A 25313-nucleotide genomic window follows, 5' to 3' on the forward strand; every position below is an offset into this window, starting at 1 on the left:
GTCAGGAATGGAAAATGTGATTCCTGACTGATTGCCTTCTGTGCATGAGGGGAGAGCAGTGGATGTCATTTACTTTGACTTCAGCAAGACTGTTCATAGAACCATAGAATGGTTGAGAAACACTGTCTTCCACAGCATTCTTGTGTCCAGGTTAGGACATTAGGAATGGATGGACAACTTCATGGGTAAAAAAAATGGTTGGATGGTCAGGCTCAGAGGGTGGTGGTTAATGGGTCACACTGCCCACATGCCTGCCACAAGTGGAGTACTGCAGGAGTCTCTCCTGGAAGAGGGGGCTGCCAGGGATCTCATGAAATTCAGTAGGAACGAATGCAAAGTCCTGCCCCAGGGAAGAAGAAGAACCCCTGGGGTTCCCCTGGGCTGGACTAGGTGGGGGCAGCTCTGCAGAACAGCACCTGGGGTCTGGTGAACAGCTCACTGAATGTCAGCCAGCAGTGTGCCCCAGCAGTAACGAAGGCCAACAGCATCCTGGGCTTTGTTAACAGGGACAAGGCCAGGAACTTGAGGGAAGTGATTATCCCCTTCTTCTTGGCACTTTTGAGACCATGTCTAGATACTGCATCAAGTTTTGAGCCTCTGGTACAGGCAAGACGTCCTTAAACTGGACTGAGTTCAGCAAAGGGCCACCAAGGTGGTCCTTTCAAATGATGAGCTTGTGACCTCCCTGTCCTATCCTATCAGCTCTTTCTGTATCACCTGGACATTGTTATAGCCTTGCAGCTTCTCACAAAACACGTAGCTTGGGGTCAGGAAGATATTTTTCGTGGTTATCGGTTGAAAATAAATCTGGTTTTATAAATTTACTACTTTTATTTCTTCAGGAACTACAGGAAGAAAATGGGAAATTTTGAGGGCTGTTACAGAAATACGTATCCTTGTATTTGCTGTATCTGATTTACTGATTTTATTACAATGCTTTTACATTTACAGAATTATAGTGTTTAATTTGTAGCCATAGGAACTTATGCATTACACTGTAATAGCTTTGATTTGTAACGTAATGCTGGGAATCAAATGATGAATAGGTGTTCACCCTTTGGACTTCCAAACCTAGAATGAAAATAGGACAACTTATAGATCATTCATTGCTAAGCAAATTGATTCTTATTTCAAACATTTGAATTTTATCCTCAAAACTGTTTATTTTTAAAATGTAAAATTTTTAGTTCATAAAATATGTTTCAGGCCAGATTTTATATGCAAAGACACATATACACATATATCCCCATACACTTTAAATAAAGGAAAAGTGATTTAGTATTTAGGCTTCTTAGGAAAATGGAATCTTACTTTTTGTCCCATTTTATCAGGAGAAAATAAACTTAACATACTACTTAGAGATCTGTATTTATGTTGTACTGTGCAGACAGTATACTTCCATTCTTCAAGCAGATTTTACAGTAATTTTTCTTCTTGCCCCTGCCTTGAACCCATAACATAATTAACCATCCATCTGTATCCGTGAAGCTTTTTTTACGCTGTCTTTTCAATATTTTGTTTCTAGTAACTGTCAAATGACATGTTAAATATCAGGAAGAGGAAATGTCTAAATTTAAGCAACTTAAATTCATGTGAATAGCTTTAAGAAGTGTCATAATTTCCAAAATGAGTAAGGACTCTGTTGTTCTGATGTTGCTAATTACAGATAGTGAATGTTCTGCATTTTGAAAGATCACTTACTTAGAGAGGTAATTTTAGAGAAGTCTTTTGAAAAAAACCCTTATTTTCTTTAGTCTAATATTACTTGCTTATCTTTACCCATTTTTTAGTGTTTGTATTTAACTACTTTTATTTCTTGTTTTACCCCTTTTTCTTTTCATCTTTATTTAATCTTTTAATGTAACATCAATCTGAGGCCTCAGCAGTTTGTTGTTCTTGTTACTGTTGGTGTTATGTCTGACTGTGCGTGCATCCTCAGCCTGATCGGATGGTTACAGTTAGTCTGCTTGTGTGGCTTCAATGCAAGTCCAGACAAGGATCAGCTCACTTATTTGGATTTGTAATGTAACAATACTGTCTTTGCTCTTACTCATATTTTAGATAAGAATGTTGTTGTCTGAAGAATACACAGTATTAGCAATTTAAAAAAAAAAGTCTTTAAAACCACTGTCGGTACTAAGAGATCGTAGGTGAATTTCTTTGCTGCTATTGTGACTGGACATACAATATTATGCTAATTAATTTGTCAGATATGCTAACAGCAGTGCTCTGCTTGCTCTTGTATCTGGTTTGCAGTGTAGAATAAAGCTTTTGTCCCTTGCAGTTTCGTATTCCATAACTTTATGCCATTCCATGAAGCCTGTGCCAGGGAGGAGGTTCTTGATTATTGGTATAATCCTGAGACCTCTCAAATAGGTAGTGGTTTTTTTGGTGAAGTGGAATATATGGCACGCCAAGAATCTAAATAAAGCTACTAAATCATTTAATAGGTTACTTTTTGATAATTTTTTACAAGCCTGTGCCAATGAAAGATTGTTTCATATAATTTAAGTCTGCATTTAAAATTACAAGAAAGAGATGCATTTACAGTTCTGAAATAAATTTTACAATTTTCACTCAATTGTTTTCAATTCCTTAATGCTGTCAAGCGGCCCAATTTAGAAGTATTTTTAAGGAGTTCCCATATTTTAACTACGCACAGTCTAAAGCTTTGGATGATGTAAGTATGAAACATTAGCTGCAGCTGCAAGTAGTACTTTATAGATAAATTTAAATGATACTTTGGTATTCAGAACTTAAAAGAGGTTAGAAAACTGTAATATATCTAGAATCTCTTCCTGGAGTAGTTGAGCAGGGTTGTGCTTAGCTGGGAGAAGAGACTAGAAGAACTCCTAAAAATTTTTTTCTTAGCTTTAAATACATTCGTGTGAAGATGTGAATTATATGTGTATTTATGCATACAGATTAGTAATATTTTTTTAGTGATTTTCACAAGAAGATGAAGAAAAACAGAACTTTAGAGAAGGTTGTCCTTCTAGAGAAGTGATGTTTGTCCATGCCCTTCTTACCAGCTATGCTCTTTCTTTAAAACCCGAAACTTATTTTGAAGGCAACCAATTTGAGAAAGATTGTATTATAGGTATTGCGGAGAGGAGATACAGGTTCCATCAGTCTTCAACAGAGCATTTGAAATTTTACTCAACTCTAGGGGAAGTCCCAGTGTCAGTCACAGACATTTTTAAGCATGTTTTTAAGCTCCTTTTGTGTTGTAAATGTTTTTGTTTGAATTTCTTAACCACTAAGTAATGTTTTATAAAAAGATTTTAAGAATGGTGCTTATATGAGCAGAATAATCTTGTATTTAAATTATATGGGGGGCTGTATTTTTGCGCTTTTTTCCTTACATTTTTAGTTTTATGCATAGATTTGGGGTATTTTTCCTTACTTCCAAATTTGTGTTTATTTTCTGATGAGAGTTATACGTCATATTGGCCTGTAAAATAATCTTGTGTGACTTTGTTCCTACAATAATGGAAAACCAAAGCTGTAAGCAAGATTTACTTTCATGAAAGCTGCAAAAACAGAGTTCTTGGAGCAATAGTTTAAAAAAAAAAAAAAAACACAAAATTTTTTTGGAACGGCTCATTTATTGGTACTCCTAAATAATATAAATTTGTTTGTAAAGTACCAGGAAGGACAAGGTTTGCTTATCACTCATGTATAACACATGACATGTTAAAAACTTAAGAGAAATCAGCATATTTTTTATTGGTTAAGCTTGCAAAATTCAACTTGGTAGCAACTCTGTGGTTCCAAGAAATGAGATGTAAGCATTCAACTTAGTAGAATTTCTCTGGCTGATTCACAGTGAATGTTACAAATGATTATTTAACAAAAATCAGGGAAAATTTTGTATTCGTACTTCATTGATTTTTATGAGCACTGGAAAACTGGGAGTGGTAGACGAAGAACACAGGTAATTCCTGCAAAACAGTACTGTCAGTGTCAGTCATTGCTACAGTTATTTATAAATCAAGCACTAGGTGATTCCCATTCATCCATGTGAGCTCCTAACAGTCATAGAATAGTTTTAGAGCAATAACAGCTAGAAGGAAAGGAAAAAAAGAATGAGAACAGTAGAATTTATGAGGAGTTGGGAGGGAGAGAAGGAAATGAAACTGCGCAGAGCATGCAGCAGGGAGGGAGGATGGGTGAATGACACTATGGAGGAGGAGGGAGGGTAGAGTCAATGTGGTCAGAGGAAAATGAGGGAACATGACATGGACATGCCTGGCTTCTAAGGTGGTAGAGGATAGAATGTAGGGGAAAGAAGGACGGAAGGAAAGAAACATAGTCACACAAAACCTACTCGTGTCATTTTTTGAAACTTAACATTCTATTAAAATTATATATATTCAGCAATGTTGGAATTTTGAATGCAGATTGAATTACAGAAGGAAAACAAATTGCATCTTGAATTTGAGCACAAAATACCTCTTTCTCACGTTTGCTTGCAGTTGGACATTGACAGTGATTCTGTATTAATGTCACCTAAGGCTAGAGACTGTTTTTTTTGTCACAGAATGGTAGGCTTCGTTACATAATAACCATAGATGAACAGTATCTCATATAACGTTTTTGTGGCAGACATATAGCAGAAGATGTTCTTTCTTTTGCTGTAACTTAAAGTTCACATCTAATACAAAATTTTTTAGAGGACTACATATATCAATGTAATAAAAACTTCCTTGTGTCCTTTTCCCCTAGACAATGCTTTTGGAATGTATGAATAGGTACAGTGGATAGCTATGTTATATGTACTACTTTGCAACTCTTTCCTAGCTTCTTTATACAGACAGGAATTTTGTGATTTGTGCTCCAACTGGCTCTGGAAAAACTGTAATGTTCGAGCTAGCTATTACCAGATTACTCATGGAAGCCCCACTGCCTTGGTTAAATATTAAAGTTGTTTACAGTAAGTATTATGCAGCTTTAAACATTTTGGTGACAGCAGTAGAAAATGTCGTTCTGTAAATGTGGAGATCTGGAGTGAGTGCTTTAATAAAGTTGAAATTAAATATGTTAAGAAATTGTGACCTACCTCATTCTTTAAAAAGTTGTTTCTTTTAGGATTTGTTTATTTGTGATACTGTTGTAACTATTATTAGTATTTAACAGCACTGTGTAATTGTAGTGTTCAGCATTGGCTATACAAATAAAAATTTTAAAAATCTTGTAGAGAGTTTGTCCTCTAAGAAGGCAAGATGTACATGAAAAGGGAAGAAGGAAACAAAGGAAACTAAAACAAATTCTTAGTGGCAGAGCCAGAAGTCATGCAATATCTTTTGTATGCCTGTCTGTTGCTCTGAGATGAGGATCAAATTTTCCAATATTCACTTACCTGGCAAGGTTTCATGCTATTTGTTGCTTTCTGTCTACTAGTTCAGAGGCACCAGAGCTGTGATTTTCATGAGTTTAATTGATCTGTATAGGAACTAATGAAAATGCTTGAAGATAGTCACAACAATTACACTTTTTTCTTTCCTTCCTGGAGAATTGAGTTCTTATCATGTAAATCAGGTGAAATTGGTAGGTTTGTCACAGTTCTAATTAATTCATACGGTGATGTATTTGTCAGTCTTACTATTAGTGGTTAATCTTGATATTTACAGAAGTTTCAGCCTAATTATTTTTTTTTAAATTCCAATGTGTTCAAATTCTTATAATAAAGCTAGTGTTGATGTAGAGTTTACTCTGTATTATTAACAGATCTTTTATAAACAGGCATGTATTATAGTTTCCCTGTCAGCAGATAGAGGTGAAACATTTCAGTGTACCGTAATGTTTTTGGTTGCCTTGGTAGAATTGATACAAATTGGCTGGTTGAAGCTTTCAGTAAGGAAGCAGTTACCTGCAGGTGGAATTAGATCTGCTGACCTTTTCCAGGTTCAACAGTGGTGGAGAAAGAGACATGTCAGTTTTCCGAATGTTGGAACAGAGGTGTTAATCAGATTACGTATTGCCGGAGCGTGCCCTGATACCTGGTTCCTCAGTGGCCTGATGTATGAGAATTAGCTTGCAGTAGTTGTGTAAATTAGGGTTGTTTCCTGGTAGCTTTAACACATGGTAAGGATTGGTGCTTGAAGTTCCGGGAGCAATCACTAGCTTCTTGCATTTTTGCGCAGCGAAGATTATTACTTTAGCAATTTTGTGAGTTACTTGCTGGTAGCTTGATCAGTTTTCTGGAGCTAGTGATTTCCCCTGCTTTATAGGCCACTGATACGAGATTTTACACCTCTTTCTGAAACAGAAGCTGGTTCTTTAAATCACTTCATCTTAGGGATGGCTTGTCAGCTGATACGCAGAAATGGTTCATATTCCAGTGGCTCTAGCTAGCCTAGAATGTAATCACTGCAAGATCTATTTTATTACTGCTGTTTTCAGATCATGTGTAGATCACTTCTTTCACTTAAATCACTGCATTTTCCATATAGATTAACCATCCAATATAGACTTACATGTCTTGCTAGTATCAGTCCTTGTAGAGAGTTACTTCTGATTTCTAGAAATCAGACTCCATCTGCAAAAGTATAGTATGTATCCTCAGGAAAAAAAAACAAAACCACAAACAAACTATGAAGAAATCAATTGTTTTAGGAGTCTGTTCATGAAGACCAGCATCAGAACTGCTACCTGCCGTGTTAGCTGCTACCTGCTGTGTTAGCTGCTCAGTATGACCCTGACTACACCTAACTACATTTGCTTTATATAGATTTTGATTTCTTCTGTTATTCTATCTCTTGCTCATGGATGGTTTCTCATTTATAACACCTTTTCTCTCTGAATACAGCGTGCTCAAATCATTCTGAACTGGAAAAAGTTGGTATTTGTGTGATTTTCCATTAGAAATCATGTGTTTCCTCTGGTTTCTTCTGTCTGTGAGAAAACCTTTGCTAGCTGACTGATTGTTTCCATGTGGGATTGAGGAAGAAATCAGGATTAAGAGAAAGCATAAATAACCTTAATTAAAGGGTCCTGTTTCTGATTGCTGATAGGGAAGAACTGGGGCCCAAAGTTCAACATTGATCTGTGCACATGGAATAGGATGATAAGGATAATAATACCAGTTAAAATTTTGTGGTTCTGGGAGCAAAGCTGAAAGTTAGGGAAATTAAATTCAAGAAGACATATTAAAAATATATGCATTTAGCATCTTTAGCAATACAGTTGAAGATTTGGTTTTCTTGATATAACTCTGATTATTTTGTGTTATTTTTAGTGGCTCCAATTAAAGCTCTATGCAGTCAGCGTTTTGATGATTGGAAAGAAAAATTTGGACCTATAGGACTCAGCTGCAAGGAACTGACAGGAGATACAGTGATGGATGATTTATTTGAAATACATCATGCTCACATTATTATCACTACACCTGTAGGTTTCAATCTCAATTCTTACAAAAAGCTAGAATAAGCAGACATTAGTAGTCATCTAATTGTACGCTACTAGGACTGCTGGGTTTTTTTCATAATAAGTAGTAATTTTATGATCCTTACACTTGTGTGCACACTGCTGTGCATACTATTAGTTCATATAAACAACAGTTAGTAACATAATAATGTACCAGATGAAACATCCATGGCATTAGCTTGAATTAATTTAACAGATTTTATTTAAAGATTTATTAAGTTTAGGCATGTCTGTCTGTACGGTACTTCTGGCATGTGTTGTCCTTTAAAACATCTTTCACCTTCTGTTGTTTTGTTGTGTCGGTTTTTTGTCCTAGGAAAAATGGGATAGCATGACTAGAAGGTGGAGAGACAACTCTATAGTCCAGCTTGTACGACTGTTTCTCATTGATGAGGTAAGAAAATTAATGTTTTGTATGCACTGGTTTTGTTCTTGAAGATAAAAGGAAACTTAGAAAATATAACATTTATATAACCCATGTATAGATGGAACTGGAGAAATATCTAGCAAATTTTTAAAAATTCCTCATAGGTGCATGTTATAAAGGATGAAAGCCGTGGTGCAACATTAGAAGTTGTAGTCAGTCGGATGAAGACTGTTCAGTCTTCTCTTTGGCGTCTTTCAGAGAATCATGACACTGTTCCTCCCTTGAGATTTGTAGCTGTTTCTGCAACAATCCCAAACGCTGAAGATGTAAGAGTTACATTTTAACTGTATTTTAATAAATGTAGTTGTATTTGATAAAATTTACCTGTAGTTATGGATTCAGATAACAAAGTTGTCATTTTGAAGCTGTCAGCTGAAGACAGCTGTGAGGTTTATGTTAATGTAATGGCCTATAACCATATGGAACTATCAGCCAAGTATGGACATGCTTCAGTTTTAGATTTCTGTTTGTGATTTTTGTCTCTAAGTACAAATCACAACAGACTTGACATTTCAGTTTGAATTATATTGGTCCTGTAGAAAGCAGAACTTCACCTGTGATTTTAATGATAAATCAATATCAAATGTGTTAATCGTTTATGTGTGACAAAAGCTAATTATTGTATGATGCAGTTAGAGCAGAGTGTGATTAAAAGCAGAAATTTATCATTTCCATTCTATTTCTTCTTTTTTAAAGATTGCAGAATGGCTTTCAGATAGTAAGATGCCTGCTGTATGTCTGAAAATAGATGAGGATCAACGACCAGTGAAGCTACGCAAAATTGTTCTTGGTTTTCCTTGCAGTGACAATCAGACAGAATTCAAATTTGACTTAACTCTTAACTACAAGATAGCTAGTATTATACAAACATACTCGGAACAAAAACCAGCACTTGTGGTACAACAGCTTTTTATTCATCTCATTTTAAATTGTTTCTTACTTAAAAGTGTTGATTCAAAAAATATTTTCTTATTTATAGTTTTGTGCCACGAGAAAAGGAGTACAGCAGGCCGCTTCTGTTCTTGCAAAAGATGCTAAATTTCTACTGAGTATAGAACAGAAACAAAGGTATTTTTATATTTGAGTTGTTAATAAATGTTTGTGTGTTTTAGTAAACCTGTGACATCTGTGAAGAAGGCTGTTGATCTAATACAATTTCTAGCAGAGGAGTGTCTGTCTGCCACAAAATCATCACAGTTGACATTTTTTGGTAAATTGGCACTCTTTGCAAGTTTTATTTGCTTCTCAGATTTTTAGGGTAGTTTTCACAAACATTAAGTTGTTTCTAAAAGCTGCTTTCTAAACATACAAATGTTAATTCCTATGGACCTGTAAGGCCTTGTAGTGCAAAGATTAAGCATATGAATAGTTGAACTGGATGAGGTCTTACTAGTATTTTACGCAAAGCTGTGAGAAGTCTTTGCATTATCAGATACCTTTAATAAATACAGCCCTGACCCATGTTAATTATTATTTACTTCAGGGTTGCCTAGTCATGGCAGCTGCAGAAGCTACTTCCTGATTTTGGATGTCAAACATGGTCGTCTTTGCTTTATGTGAACAACACATCTAGATTGTAGGTCATGACTTGGAAACATGACTGGGCTAGAAAGGCTGCAATAGCTGCCCCAGAGAATCAGTTTGTTCCCTTTTTGAAGATGGGAAAGGTGGTGGTTGAAAATATCCAAAGAATGTATATTTTTAAAGTTATTTTAAGACTATGTCCTTTTGATAGTTGAACGTAGTTGAAAACTAAAAACATCCTTAAAAAGCACAAATGCAGTACAACTATGGGAAAGTATGTAAAAAATGTGCATGTCAAGGAATACATCTTACAATCTGTAGTGGGGTACTTGTGTATCTAGTTTTATGTGAAGCTTTATTTTTGCATTTTAAAAACATACTGCTGTCTTTGTATATTCCACTTACATTAGTGAATCTGGTTTGTGATTTTGAAATATCCTTTTTGTGTGTGTGTGTATGTTGCATAGATTACAGAAGTCTGCAAATTCATTGAAAGATTCCAAGCTGAGAGGTAAATATAACCTACTACTTCTCTGTTCTGTGAATGAATACTTGCTTGAGTAAACTTAGGTGATGGATATAATTATTTCATTATCAGATCTTTTAATGTATGGTGTGGCTTATCATCACGCGGGTATGGAGATATCTGACAGAAAAATAGTTGAAGGAGCTTTTACTGTAGGAGACTTACCAGTACTTTGTAAGTAAATTTAACTTTGAAAGTCAAAATGTTGTTAATGTATCCTGAGAAGATTGCAGTTTGGAAGTGGTAATATTTTATGATTCTATAGTTTGTTTAACCTTTGGAGTTACTTTGTGAAATCCAGATAAAGATGTGTTTGTGTTTCACATACACTTTTACCCTGTGAGTATACATATGCACTGCTACTAAAGACCATAGAACTTTTCTTCTCTTCAGCATACATGGAGGTCATCCTCCCTCCTATGTCTATATAGGTCTGGCCATGTCCATTTCCTTTTCATACCACTGAGCCATCCTGTTGAAGTGGAACTCTCTGATAGTGTGTCTTTCCTCAGAGTTCACATAATTTTTCTTTGTTTGTGTCCTTTGCAGCAGTGGCTTCCCTGAAGGTAGTCTTTTACGTTTATGGTTCTTAGATGGGCAGGATACTATTTTCAAACTCCTATGCAAGGTATTTTGACTGATGGGCATGTTCCTAAGAAATATTCCATCTGCTGTTACCTGAAATGAGAAGGTATCTGTTTGAGATGTGATGGTCTCATCTCATCCAGGGTTTCTTTTTCTATAAGAAAGATTCAGACCCTATGGGGAAATGTCTGTGTGGTTCATGTACAACACTGAAAGATTAATGGATTTTTTCTTTCCTGTACAATGGTCATGACTTACTATGAAAATTTAAGGTAGATAGCCCTGCTGTGATCTGGCAACCTTGCTAGAGTTGCAGTGTCCATGGTATTAAAAAGTCTTTGCATCCCTGCAATCTGCTGTACTTTGGATGCCTGGTGCACAATGTATGGTTTTGCCAACCATGGTGCCATTTCTGAAATCTCAGGAGACTGTGGTTCTACAATTGCTCTTTGCAAAAACGACTTTGAGACCCTGTGGCACAGCTGAGCGCAACGTGAGCGTACATATGGACTACCACTGAAAGAATGCAAAATTGCTTATTGGTACTTAAGTCCTTTGAAATTTATAGTTTGTATGAATATTTCAGAATCATCTGAGATACTAGAACTACATTTCTACAACTGTGGGGAAGCTGAAAGAGTATGGGGCATATTCCACTTTATATGTCTGTGAGCATGATGGGGGGATAGGGTTTTAAGACACCTTTCACAGATACTGCAAAGGGGAAAAATTCTTTGGTCCTGAAATAGAGTGTACGTATACTCACAGTGTGTGTCTGTATAAGTGTATGTATACATATCACACAGACACATATATGGACTGAAGCTCCAATTGCACTGGTAAAGTAACCTTTCTTTGCAACTTTTTTATGGTTAGGTCATTTTGCTTTGACAAATTTCCAATTTTGCATACCATCACAAATGAAAACCAATAATACTCTCACGAGATGGTGTGGTTATGCCTTTAGTTTAGATTGGATTCTTCTTTCCTGATGCACCTATAACTAACTACTAATTTTAGTTCTGCTTTCATTTAAAAAAAGAATTGGAAAATTCATTAATACTTTGTTTTCCTAGCGGAATAGTTATATCAGTTGTCCTGTATAGCTGGCTTTCCATGTTCAATTCCTGCCACCCCATACATTTGTCAGAGAAAGTGAATTAGAAAATGAGTGTGAGATAATTTGCCACAAACTTGACTGGTATTTTTAATGAGAGAGTGTGTATTGGTAAAGTATTGTGATAGTATTGGTGGTGATTCTAGTTTGGTACCATGGATATAAACAATGCTAATGCCTGATGACTTAAAAAAAAATATATCTTAAAGTTATTGATCACTACAAAGCAGGATGAAGTCATGGCTGCATTCAAATACCTATCCAGGAAGAAATATGAATAATGTTTCTTCAGTGTGTGTGTGTTATATTGAAGATGAATTGGATTGGATTCTGGATTATCTCCAAATGTTAAGGCATGTTTAAATAAAAATATCTGGGATGTAATTTTTTAAAGAATAGTTGATAATAAATGAATGCTGATAATTGGATACACAGAAATTGTTATGCAAATACATGTCTATAATCTACGTCTAATTTTTTGTGGTGCAGAATGCTCACTGACTTCACTAGAAAATAAGAGCTCTTGGGAATCAAGGGTTAGTCACTTATTTGCTGCTTGTTTAATGTCTGCCAGACATTTCAATGGTGTTCATCTTGCAATCAATATACTTTAATCTGATGTAGTTACTACTAGCACCTTAGCTATGGGAGTTAATCTACCTGCACATCTGGTGGTTATAAAATCCACAATGCACTATGTTGGAGGAGTGTTCCAAGAGTACAGTGAAACTGATATTCTGCAAATGATTGGGAGAGCAGGAAGGCCTCAAGTAAGTTAATGCTATATTATATTGATGCGCTCTATAAGCAGATGAGTAGAAACTATTCTTGGCAAAGAAACTACAATGCCAACAATTTTACAGGAGGATTTGGTTTTTAGAGGGTTGTTATTAATAGTTAAATTACTCCTTGGTAATTTCTTAATTGAGAAAGAGATCTGTTTGCTTTTGTATTGTCTGCTAAAAAGTACTGCTTCACCTTTCTGTGGAAAAAGATCTAAAGATTACATTTGGGTTGCATAATGAATGGGGATTAGAGAAAAAGTAGGAAGCTGACACACAACATAAATCGTGTGATAAAAATTATGGAATATTGAATGGTAGAGACCAATGTGCTTTTGTTCTCCTAACATCAGAACAAGAAAACATATAATTAAGTTAGAAGTGGAGTAGAGGGGGAGGGTCAGAAACACTGTCTTTAAAAAACTATAATTCATTTTGCTTCCACAAGAGGTTGCTGATGCCAAGAATGCTATGTTTTAGGAAGGGTTTAGACATTGCTTTGGCTGTAAAAAGGAAGGGGTCAGGATTTAAAAATGGTTATTTTAATTATACCTCTTTTAAGTCTCTGAATCATTTATGTTAAATCTTACACTTTTAAGTCTTTTAATTTTTAGAAATACAAGTAAAGCCTAATACGGGAAATACCTTACCCCACATCTGTTTCCAGAGGCTGTTTATACTAGCCACTGTGGTGTGTTGTGTACATGAGAGTATTTTATACAGACCTAAGATCTAAACTAGTATGGAAATTCCAATATTCCTAACTTTCTTAACTGACTGGGCTTTTTTTTGCTAGAGGTTGTAATTCAGTAAGATTTTTAAAGTTGTGACTCAGAATCTTAAGCTACTTTAACTTCCCGAGTCAAGACCTGAAATACTTACCAAGATCTGCCTTTCAGTATTACATATGCTAATCTGATCTAAAAAATGCAAAAGTCAGGAAACTTATCATACAAAAAACAGCCTAACAGTATTTTTTCCATTACAAAACAAAATAATTGTGAGGTGGCTTGAGAGTAGATGATGAAGATCAAAACATTACTATGAAAGGCCTGACTCTTCATTGAAGACTTTCTCATGTTTGGGGATTACTAATGAGAATTTGTGTCAGTAAATTGTTTTCTGTAGTTGTGGCTAGGAATCCTTTCCTTAGCTGTGACCTTGTAAGGAGGTCAATAACAGTGCACATTTGTGGTGTTTCTCGACACCTCTCTGTTAAATGTACATTAGCACATACAGGCTTGTGCGCTGACCTGCCTGCCAGCAATGGCTGGAATCCCAAGTCCTGCTTGCTACACAAATGAGTTAGAACTTGCCTTTAAGTTAGAGAGGCCTTGGCATTCAACAGCCATTTCAACAAGGATTTTAAGAAAACAGTTTTAATGTTTTCAACAGATAGGTGATGCACATTCAACTGGAATTTTTTTGCTAAGAACTAGAGAGCAGGTTTTGTGGTTTTATTTTTCAGTTTGACACTACAGCTACAGCAGTTATTATGACTCGTTGGAGTACAAGGGAGAAGTATATACAGATGTTAAATGGTGCTGATATAATAGAGAGCAGGTAACTATTTTTTATAAGACTGTACAGATGGTAGCAATGTTTCATAGTTTCTACAGAATGTTTTTTCAGGTGGATTTGGGGGTGTTGTTTTTTTCTATTTAGAAGAAATTTAAGAAGAATTTAAGGAAAATCAAATCAAGCTATTCAGAAGTTAACAGCCGCTGTTTTATCAGCTAAAAACATCTTTAGAACATCTTGAACTCAACAAAAAAACAATAGTCGTAGATTCCTGCTGGAAAACTGAAGAAACCGAAATACTACATATTGCAAAGACAAAAAGCAAGAATTGAACCCAGATCATGTCTCTGAATTTTAGATGATAGAGTCTGGAAAATACCAGACTACAGAATTCACTTGATGTGAACAGAATATCAAGAGAAATATGTGAGCAAGTTAAGACATTAAAGGGTAAAACAGGAAATTTTGCTCATGTAATTTTGTTAAGGTTTAATTTTTCAGATATATTAAAAATAGCAACACCGTGCTGTAACTTTTAAATGCATGTAGCTTTGTTTTCTAAATAATTGTGAAATTTCACAGTTAACAGAGTTTTTATTTTTGCTTGATGGAAATTAAGCCATAATAAACAAATTACTTTGTTGATTATTTACATATTCTTTACTGTTTTCTGTTGATTTCACTGATTAAAGTGAACAGTTGACAGTAAAAAAACAGAAAATTGTTGTGGTTTGGGGGGAGGGGTTTGTTTTGTTTTATTTTTTCCCCAAAAACCAGTTTTAGCTTTTTTTTGTACTACTAATTGGTAAATGTACTTACTTTTTTTTTTTTTTTTTTTTTCCCCTAGCTTGCACAGGCATCTTGTTGAGCACTTAAATGCAGAAATAGTGCTACATACTGTCACAGATGTCACTGTAGCTTTGGAATGGATACGATCAACATTCTTGTACATTAGAGCCTTAAAAAATCCAACTCATTATGGTTTGTTGGGTTGTTTTTTTTAATTGATCTAAATTATGACACTAGGGTGTGTTAGATACATATTATTTGTTTCTTTCATTTTCTTATGGACTATTATTTCATAAGGGGTTGAAAACAAGATGTGTAATATGGCCTGTAACATTTTTAGGAACAACAGTTTCAGTTGCTTTAATATAAGTAATAGGAGTTTCAGCATGGTATAACATTTAAAACCTGTGAAGAAGCCATTGACAGCTTCATAATGATCGATTTCTTTTGATCTTAATACACTGGACCACATATTAATGCAGTATCAAGTCATAATGTACTTTTCAGCGCTGAATATGTAATCTGCTGCTAAGAAAATAAAAGTCTAATATTTCATAGTTTTTCTGAAACAAAATTTCAGTAATCTTAATGCTGATGTCTTCAATTTGTCTTGTCCAGAGCAGCCTCTCAGTCAGCAGCCCTGCCGATATCTTTGTTCCTGGCCACTTGCTCTACACCCGATTATGAAGTCATTGGGCACTTGCTGGAGACAGTTTTTTTAAGGATTTATAGATGGGATTGGAACATAACACGTGTAGTACTTGAATGGATGTTACATTTTAGGTGGCTTCCTGTATTCTAAAATAGGAAAACTCTACACGTGAAGTTACTCACTGACATTTCTGCAACTTTTAGGATTCTGTGTTTTATATAGGGGAATATCTGCAGCTTTTGCCTTTGCACATCTGTTCTAACAGCCACTTATTGATACTTAGATGCTTACGCTATGTCAGGCTTTTGACTTGTTCCCAGTATAATAAATATTTACAAATTTTTCACTTTGGGGTATTTGTCTGGCTCCCCAAAATCGGCAGATCAGTTTTGATGGGTAATGATATTGAGGAGGAAGTATATAACTGTATTAGGTTAAAAAGCCTTTTGTCTTTTCATGAAGGTTTTTCATCTGGATTGGATAAACTTGGAATTGAAGCAAAATTACAAGGTAAGTGGCTTTTAGGCTTTTTTCAGTAAGATGTTACATTTTAGGGCAGGTTCATCCATGTTTATTGTATATCTCCATTAATTTCAATAGATCCATTCACAGAACAAATGTAATTTACTATGTTGTGCTATTGATTTCATTTACTTATTAATACTTTTGAAATGCTATCAGTACATTTTGTCTGGTGGAAAAGTTCTTCTTCTATAGAGGAAAAAATTAAATGCCTTTACATACCTCATCTCCATACACATACTTAAGAAATATGAAACAGAGCACTTTAATTTTGATTGCTTGTCATTCTTCCTAATTTTCCTTTGATTGATCTCATTTGCTTTTATTAATTTCCATTACTATACTTTCAAAAAAGCCTTTTTCAGAAGTTGTCATCTTCCCTTGTCATAAATTTAGCCTTGAAAACAAAGGATGTAAAATGTAAACATCTTCACCTTGTTCAGAAACTGTTTAAAATTGCATGATTATAGCATGTTAGGCAGCAATAATAAAGAGCAGTTGGAGAGAGAACACATTTTTTTATGATGGATATTTTTGTATTGGTCATTCAAAAATGGATAAATAATGTGAAAAGGGAATTTTAGAGAACACCAGAGTGTGGCAGATCTTGTCCAGTGATGGACTCAGTGAATTGGAGGATAGGAGCAAATCTTAAATTCTGTATTTTTGTATAGGTAAATCACAGTACTTATATTGTATAGGTTTGCTATTCAGACATCTGGACTGGTGTGATCTGAGAATTCCACACTCTGACCATGACATTTTGCATTGGAAATGTACATTCTAGAGTATTGTTTACTTGTTACCTGAAATTTGGCCCTTATGGATTGAATTACTTATTTTACTTAGGGGCATCAAGGGAAGACTTGCAGTCTTTCAAAGATTTCTGTGCATTAAGCATTCAGTCCTATCTCAGATGTATGGATTCAGTAGAACCTCTTAAGAATTATTTTGCTATTTTAGTTCCAAATTTAGTTTAAAAATTTGCATATGAATAGCAAATGCATAATACAATGGCAAAGTACTAACAGAATGCAAATACGTAATTAAGAAATTGCACTTGGTCTTCAAGTGAGCAGTAATGTGAGAATGAGGCATCCAACTTTACAGATTAAAAAAAAAATTAGTGACACCATGTTTTTCCTGTAATACTGTACAAATTACTGGAAAACTACTTTCAAGAAGCTTTTTTTTGTTAAGACTTTGAATAAAACCCAATTATTGAACTTATTTAAAATATTGCCTTTTAGTTATTTACAATTCCATCAGAAAACATACAGCTGGCTAAATAGTTTGGGAATCAGTGCCTCTCATCTTTGAATATGGAAATAGCATACAACTCTATTTATTTATTTATTTTAATGTACGTTTTCTAGTAGATCCAAAATAAGCATATTAATAAAAGACTACTTGCTAAGATTGTAAATGGAGTTCTGCAAATCTACAAATGCAATTTTCTCTCTTCAGTGAAAGTTTTCGTGTCCATCATAATTCTGTATACTAGACCATTTGGAGCTTAAATATCTGGAGGCAGGCCTGGTTCATGAAAACATAGACTGATATATGCCCTGAAATCTGTAGAGCCAATACTTGGACTCCACTTACACATTTATTACATTTTACACAATTGTGTAGAAAAATTTGTGATTGATGTTGGGTTTGGTGGAGCTATGCTGAGGCTGTTTATTGTGTAAGGGATTCAAGGACCCATCGCCAGGAATACACTTAGTATATGCGCTACTGTTTGAAGTCTCCAAGTATGAGGGACATTGACTGTGACTTGCAGATAGGAAAAAAAGGAGTACTCAGTAATAAAAGTCACCTAGTTCTTATGCTTGTTCAGTTGTTTTCTACCTTTTTTTGTCTTTTAGATCAGGACATTTCTATTTTTGGCATGTAGGTTGAAAGGAATGGAGGGAGTGAAGCATGTTACTACCTAAATAAGCCTTTATGGGAGAAGGCATGGTTTGAAATCGCCTCTACAGATAGGTGCTGGGATAGGCTTTGCTTACAAATGCTTTTTAGGTGTGGATTATATTTACTTGAAGTACTCTGATCTTAAAAACAACCTCTTTTTAAAGTTCTTAGAGGAACTAGCTCCTTTTCCCTGCACACAGGAAATATTTTGTAGTAATGTATATATTTAGTTATGTTTTCATACATTTCATGTGCAATGTGAATGATTCCTGGTTGCTATGGGAACTATCATTTTGAGGGCTTTCCCAACTTACTTTTACATTCTGAACATTGTGTTAATGTAATTTTTGTCTTTTAATTACCTTGGTTTTGAAAGAGAAAACCAAAACACTTTAGTCATCCTCCTGCAGATATCTGACTAAATAGGTTTAGTGAAGTAAATACAAATGCACCTGATACAGTATGAGAATTTCTGATGAAGGATTCATAAATACCTGTGGATATTTGAAATTTCAACCATTTAAGTGTTAACACTGTAGTGGAAATCTTTTGTTTAAATACTGTGGGCTCTCTGGTCTGTCATTCAGAATTGAATATGGCAGCCTACATTCTGTTCATCTAGTTTCTTTTACTTTGCTGCTTTTGCTTTACTGAAAAAGAGTTGCGTTGTCCTGTATCAAATATCTTTGAGTGAGATTTCCCCAGGCAGAAGTTAACCACCAACTTTAGTAGAATGAGGATCGTATTCTAAAACCTTTACTTGAGTTCATTGGCATTACTTGGGCATATGTTCATTGCAATTTAATGATGATGTTTCTGGTTTGTACATACGTAAGTTTTTCTGCATGTAGTAAAAATACATATATTTTCAAATTGTTGACAGAACTGTGTTTGAAGAACTTAAATGATTTATCATCTTTTGATTTGATCAGGATGGATGAAGCAAATAATTTCAAATCAACAGGTAACACTTTTTAAAAATAAACTAATTTTCAGAACTAATGTTGAGATAATAGTGAACTACAAAGGGTCACAACTATTCTTGTGACCCATTAATAGGAGTACACAAATGTAGTAGAGAGTAGGATCTGAGAGGTTGTTTGACTAGAAAGATGAGCAGATTTCTTTAACAAATCGTGGAGGTTCATTCTCTTAATGTTGATCCATGAATAGATCTGCTCTTGTTGTTGCTGGAAATTTTGTTGCAGATTAGGAGAAAATTACAGAATATTATCACAGGATAATTGGATGTGACATAGGACAATGAAGGACAGGTTTTATCAATACCTGCTCTTCTCTACAATTCTCTGCTAGAGGTGGCTGGCTTCTCAGCAACCACAGTTCACAGTCTGGTATATTAGTGTGAATTCATCTCCATTGGAAAAAAACTGTAACTGGCGCTTGTTTCTTTCTGCCACTCCATGATGGGGTCAGTAATATCCATCAGATAGCTGGGGGCAATAACATACTGAATCAGTGATGGTAAATCTCAGAGAGCCCTGTAATAAGAAAATTAATTTGATTTTGTGACTTAAAAAAAATACACTAAAAAAATACTTGGCATATTTCTTTTTTAAGGTATATTCTTCTTTTACAGAGACCGGAAGATTAATGGCATGGTATTATATTGCATTTGATACAGTGAAACAATTTTTCACAATTAAGGGAACAGAGACTTTAAATGAATTGGTAATTCAACTTTTTAAAGAAAATTTACCTATGTTCAGTTGTTTTTAAGCAGAATCAAAGATAAGGAGCAGAAGTTTTTATTTCTTTTAAAAAGCTCAGGCTTTGTTTATATAAAATAAAAAGTTTTAGAGACTAAATTCCATATGGAGTATTTTTGAGGCTTTGTACTTTGAGATCTTTTGACTTCCAACTTTTTCTCCCCACACTAACCTGGCTTATGAAGATAGAAAGTTGCTGAAGCTGTTCTGTTTATATACTAAACACTGTATTGTTTTGTGGTTTAGTAGGTTTTTTTTAATTGCAAAAACCTGCTGCATTGAGACCAGATTTGACTTCCAAAGGAATGTTACAGTCTTTCTGAGTAATTTTCCTCTGTCAGACAACAGATTGTTACTGCTACTGTTAAGTCACAAAAGACATCTTGTTTTCAAGTAAATGCTATATTAGATCATATTGGCCATGAAAAATGGAAACCCTGTTCTCCTATGGCTATCTTTGTTACTAAAGTATGAAGAAAATAAAGTGAAATACATAACAGATAGGAAAACCTCTTTATATTTGCCATGTATGTCATAAAGTGTTAGCAGTGTCGTTGATTTTGGATAATTTCAAGTGGAATATTAATCTAAAAACTGAAAGAAAAATCTTCCCCTTTTGTTATATAATAGCCTTTATAGGAAGATGAAATAAAGTTGGTCAGTATTAGAAAGAACTGATTGACCATCTTTTCATGGTCATAGTGTTGAGACAGTAAAAAATTTTTAAAGCTTTTTTTGAAAAAAAAAAAAAAAGAATTGGAAGAAGTGGTAGGAAAAAATGGCAAGGAAAAACAATAAAATATTTAAATTGTTACAGATTACAATGATCTCCAACTGCACAGAATTTCTGGATGTCAAGTTAAGAACAAATGAAAAGAAAATACTGAACACTTTGAATAAAGACAAGGACAAAATAACTATCAGGTATAAAAAAATATATACATTGAAAAAGGAAAGTATATTTTTAGCAATATATAAAATGAATAGCAGAAAATATGTATATTTTCATGCATAGGTTTCCAATGGAGGGGAAGATAAAAACGAGAGAAATGAAGATAAACTGGTAAATATTATATTGTGTTGTTACTTTTCATTGAAAAGCTGTGATTTCATGGCTGTTGAGGTCCCTGCTAAAATTTGTATCATTTTATAGAGGACAAGATCTTGCATTTCATTGTTTCTGTTCTGAATTTTCTTTTGTTTTCCAGTAGAAACTTTTATGTTGTTATACTTTGCTTACAGTATGGCTTATATACCAAAAAATATTTTTTTTTCCCAGTCTTATTCAGGCTCAGTTAGGATGCATTCCTATTCAAGACTTTACTTTGACACAAGATACTGGCAGAATATTTAGAAATGGCTTAAGAGTTACTAGATGTATGGTAAAATTTAATCCTTTTTTTGGTACATATAATAATAAACTGCATTTTATTTGATTAATACAAGTAAATCTTTGTTTTACAGGGTTATCTGACTTTCTGGCATCATGTAAGAACAACTTTTCTGCTTTATTAAACTCTTTGATTTTAGCAAAGTGTTTCAGATGCAAACTTTGGGAGAATTCACTTCATGTGTCTAAACAATTGGAAAAAATTGGTAGGTACTCATCAGAAATTATAAACGTGTAATCTGATAGCGAATCAAAACTCATAATTAGCTTGCTAATTTCTGAGGTGTCTGCTTACATAATTAAATGAGTCTCCTAATTACTCATTTGCCACAATTTAGTATCACAGTTGTCAGAACAGTCTGTCATGAGAAAAGTAATCTGTTTAGTAATTTTCTTCAGGCTTTCAAAGTATTTCAGAGTTGTTCTTTTTTCTTCATGTTTATCTCAGTATCTTGGGCATATTCCACATTTGTATGATTGCATATCTCTGACTAGGCTATGCCTTCCTTTCCAAACAGCTGTCACTGTGGGTCCTGTTACTCATACGCATGAAAGCCCTTGAATTTGCATTGACGTGAATAGGTATCGTGAAATGGAAATAAATTTACTGTGCATGAGGTTCTTATACATGAGGATTACAAGTTTCTAGTAATATTCTACAGTATCACTGTATCCTGTTACTGGCTGGAAGTACAGACTTGTCATAATTATTTGAAAAGGATTTCAGATGTTTTTGAGTCCTCTATTAAAAAAAACGAAGTTATACTTGTTTGAGGTAATAGTGTAGCTTCCTGCTTTGTTGTCTGGTCTTACACCTTCATGCTTTCAGAATTCACTGCAGTGTTCTCTGTATTTCTTCTTTAAAGACACATCTGCTCTGTGCAGAACAGTATGGTACAGACGTCTGCAAATTAGAGAACAGCTAAGCCAGAAGACCCATATGGTACAATACATTACAGCCTTGCCAGTTGAGGTGCAGAACCTGTATTGCTTCATTCATGTGGATTCAAAGCAAGGGACAGGGCTTGTTAGCTTGTGTGCAGCACAGTAGTATGGGGAAGCCATTTCCACTACTTCGGTATCTCTGCTGATGTGCACACGGTCATCTGAGGAGTGTGCCTCATTTTCAGCATTTCTAGGGGGTTAGTATTAGTGGAATAAACATGGCACTTGCAGTGTAGACAAATCTTTTCCTGTACACTATAGTCAATAGAATGAAGTCAGTTTTAGTTTTTTAATAATAGAAGTGCTATATATACATGTCTGTCCTGTTTTCCTTTTTTTTTTTTTTTTTGTATTTTTGCCTATGCTGTCATTGCCCTTGCAGCATATTTTACAAAGAATTGCTAACTTTCAAATTTCCATTTGTTCTGCTTACAGGCTTCTTTTGAACTATCTGCTGACAGTTCACTCTCTTTTTGTGAATCAGATATTGAATTGATGCCTATATTATGATGTCTGATTCTTGACCTCTGTCATACTATGGCTGCTAAGCCTATTCTATGTCTTTGTGAAGTTAAGTGACTTGTTTGAGCTCACAGAAATTTACTGGTGTAGCTTTCATGTAACATATTCAGAAATCCCTAATTTTTAAACTCTCATCTCAGTATGTTATTTTTTGAATCTTAAAAAAGCCTTAGTTCAGTGTTTCCTTTATAAGAGTGACTGTTCTTTGACATTTGGCCTTACTGAGATTGAGGATTCAGTTGAATTTTTACTGCATTTCTACAACTGCCTCTATTTGTTACTCTTGTCCAATAATGATGCTCCATCTTTTTGCTATATGATCTGCTTGATTTCTGTTTGTTCTGAGAGACAGGATAATGATCAGTTGACATACAGGGTTTTATCACCTTTACTACTTGTTCAGTTTGATTTCCACCTCCATTTTTTTCTTGCTCAGAAGTAGATAAAGAGAAAGTGAAAAAGGCTTACTTATGCCTTGTATTTTCTTCACTGGTGGAAACCCTTCTGCCATTATAGGAATTATGACAAAAGAACTAGTCTTCTGCTTCACTTACAAAGAAACAAAGCAACAGCTCTAACTGAAGTAGCTGCAGAAGTAATAAGTGAGAGTCTTCAGACTGCTTGCAGAGCTTCTGCGAAGGAGAGGGGAGATGGTAGGAGATGCCTTCCCTAAGTCAGACCCAAAAGGTGTTCAAATATACATAAAAGGATGAAAGGTCTTCTGTTTCTCTAAGTCATTAAATTCTTGAGTTGAAATGAGTCTTTTGTTACAAGGTTGCTGAAACGTCTTCCAAGAAGCAACCTAAGAGTCTCTTGAGAGGTTTCCCACTTAATTTTCGTATGTCTTTTACTCTTTCTACAGAATTAGGTATGAAGAATTCACATGCTCGTTCTAAGTATTAGGTACTATCCTTTATTTAAAATTATTGCAGTTATTATAGTAGGCTGTAGTTCAAGGTAAGGGAAGTGCCTTTTCATATGCTGTGATGACTCTAAATCTCACTGGAAGTTTGAAAGAACTGGGAATCACAAAGAGGAATGAGATTGTATGTGGAATTCTCTGCCAGTCTACTTTTGTGGCAGATATGGTATGGGAAAGTTTTTTGCTAAATCTGCAAAGACTCCTAGAAGATTATAATAAATTTTTTTTTGAGTGAAATTCATTATTAGCTTGCTCAAAAACATTGAGATCCTTATGACTTTAACATAGTTAAACATAGCTTTAACATAGTTAAATATAGCTTTAACATAGCTTTTTTTCATCATATATATGCAGAACATGTTTCTTGACTCTTGTAGAAAGTGATCTAAAATCTGTTTTACTCTAGAAAATGTAACTAAAAATTGTCAGTTTTGAAATACTGAATGTTTTCATGTTTGATTTGTATTGCATTTCTTTTTCTCTTTACTAATGGATAAGTGAAATTAAATACTAAAATAGTCAATCAGCTGAAAAGAAATTTAGTGATTTGCTCGGCAAAAAGCTGGGACAAACATACTATAAAATGATTTCTGCTTTGGTTTTACCTGCTATAATGCAGTTGTTGAGAATAATTTGAGATTAGTGACTGTCATTTAACAGCATGAAACTTAAATTTTTCACAGGTGTATCACTGTCAAATGCTATGGTAAATGCTGGGCTGACATCATTTAAAAAAATAGAAGACACAAATGCAAGGGAACTTGAATTGGTAATTTATCATTTTGTATGCGGATAAACATGATAAGGAAAATATTGAGTATTAATAGTGTTACCAGTAAAAGCAGTATGGTTAATATATATTTGCTATATGATTGTCAGTAAAGTTGAGTGTTTTAAGTATTTTTTTCATTTATACTAGTGAATTAAAAAAACATATGTGACTGCTGCTATTTTTCCTTGAAAATGTGTATGGTGTTTTGTTCTAGCAAATTTGATGTGGATGATTTCACTGATTTGGCTGGTTTTGGAAAGCAGTTGCTTAAATATGTAGAATTTCATCATAACATGGTTTGAAATAAAGAACAATATGGATTTCCCTTTTATGAGTGTTAGAAAAGATATAAAAGGGAATATGTATTTACAGTTTATCTTAATGTATGTTAATGATGAGAATCCTGAATTTCCATTATTGCCAGTTTTAGTTAAAGATAATCATAGAGTGAAATTCTTCTGAATCATCTGTAAAGCACTTCTTGTTTTAGGGAAGTTAGATTTTACCCCAGAACAAGTTCTTTGGCTCTTGGCTTCTTTTCTGAGGAAACTGTTTTTCTAGTGTTCTGGAAGATACAACAGATTTCTAAAAGAAAATTATCTTACTTGGGTTTTTCTGTTCTGGCTTTAGGAATTTGATTTCTCTTTTCTGCCCCCTTTTGCAGTTTTCCTGTAATTTGTTTTGTTTTGACTAAAGCTAGGGCAACATAGAAGAGTCATCTCATATAAAACCTGAGTAGTCAGGTTTTGAGGTCATTGACTAGTTCATTGGCTGTTACCTGAACAGAAGTGGTAGCAACATGAAAAAATATTGGAATTTTCTTTTGGTTATGTTGCTATTCTGGGCATCATTGACAGTAGAGAACCAGGAGTGATAAGGGCTTTTGTTGATAGCATAATTACTCTGGCGATTTTGATTCCTTGAATTTGCATTTTTGTTGGCATCTCTGATCAGCTGAATGTATCAGATATTAAATGAAATCTTTGCAGATTTTAAACAGACATCCTCCTTTTGGAAACCAGATAAAAGAATCTGTTTTGCATCTTCCAAAATATGAACTTGACGTTGAACAGGTAAATGCTTTTCTATTTATTTTATGGTTTTATGTGATATTAAATGAAAGAGCAAATACTGACTTAAAGACATTTTAAGCCATTGCTGGTAGAAGATTACACAATATTATGGCCTCCTTCCACCTTAGCATGTATAATCAAACTCTTAAACACTGAAGGAGAGCCTTGGAAT

General features: G+C 34.4%; 1 protein-coding gene and 1 long non-coding RNA gene across 2 annotated transcripts in view; one reads left to right on the plus strand and one right to left on the minus strand.

Annotated features, from left to right (window-relative positions):
• HFM1 (helicase for meiosis 1) overlaps positions 1-25313 on the plus strand; it is a 42218-nt gene that overhangs the window by 6466 nt on the left and 10439 nt on the right. The window contains exons 6-27 of the mRNA XM_075037567.1: positions 843-890; positions 2610-2680; positions 4804-4936; positions 7241-7392; positions 7745-7822; positions 7960-8121; positions 8552-8752; positions 8835-8923; positions 9847-9890; positions 9978-10079; positions 12232-12377; positions 13858-13952; positions 14758-14891; positions 15814-15861; positions 18674-18754; positions 19388-19479; positions 20335-20441; positions 20533-20580; positions 20797-20894; positions 20982-21113; positions 23980-24065; positions 25058-25141. Of these exons, the coding sequence (XP_074893668.1) occupies positions 843-890; positions 2610-2680; positions 4804-4936; positions 7241-7392; positions 7745-7822; positions 7960-8121; positions 8552-8752; positions 8835-8923; positions 9847-9890; positions 9978-10079; positions 12232-12377; positions 13858-13952; positions 14758-14891; positions 15814-15861; positions 18674-18754; positions 19388-19479; positions 20335-20441; positions 20533-20580; positions 20797-20894; positions 20982-21113; positions 23980-24065; positions 25058-25141 (2231 nt within the window). The remainder of the gene's footprint in view (positions 1-842; positions 891-2609; positions 2681-4803; positions 4937-7240; positions 7393-7744; positions 7823-7959; positions 8122-8551; positions 8753-8834; positions 8924-9846; positions 9891-9977; positions 10080-12231; positions 12378-13857; positions 13953-14757; positions 14892-15813; positions 15862-18673; positions 18755-19387; positions 19480-20334; positions 20442-20532; positions 20581-20796; positions 20895-20981; positions 21114-23979; positions 24066-25057; positions 25142-25313) is intronic.
• The window catches only part of LOC142035475 (uncharacterized), a 45779-nt gene continuing 21383 nt past the window's right edge, over positions 918-25313 (minus strand). Inside the window, exon 3 of the long non-coding RNA XR_012651898.1 lies at positions 918-1071. This is a non-coding gene — a long non-coding RNA (uncharacterized LOC142035475). The remainder of the gene's footprint in view (positions 1072-25313) is intronic.

The sequence above is a fragment of the Buteo buteo genome, chromosome 10 (assembly GCF_964188355.1).
Source record: "Buteo buteo chromosome 10, bButBut1.hap1.1, whole genome shotgun sequence".
Taxonomy (NCBI): Eukaryota; Metazoa; Chordata; class Aves; order Accipitriformes; family Accipitridae; genus Buteo; species Buteo buteo.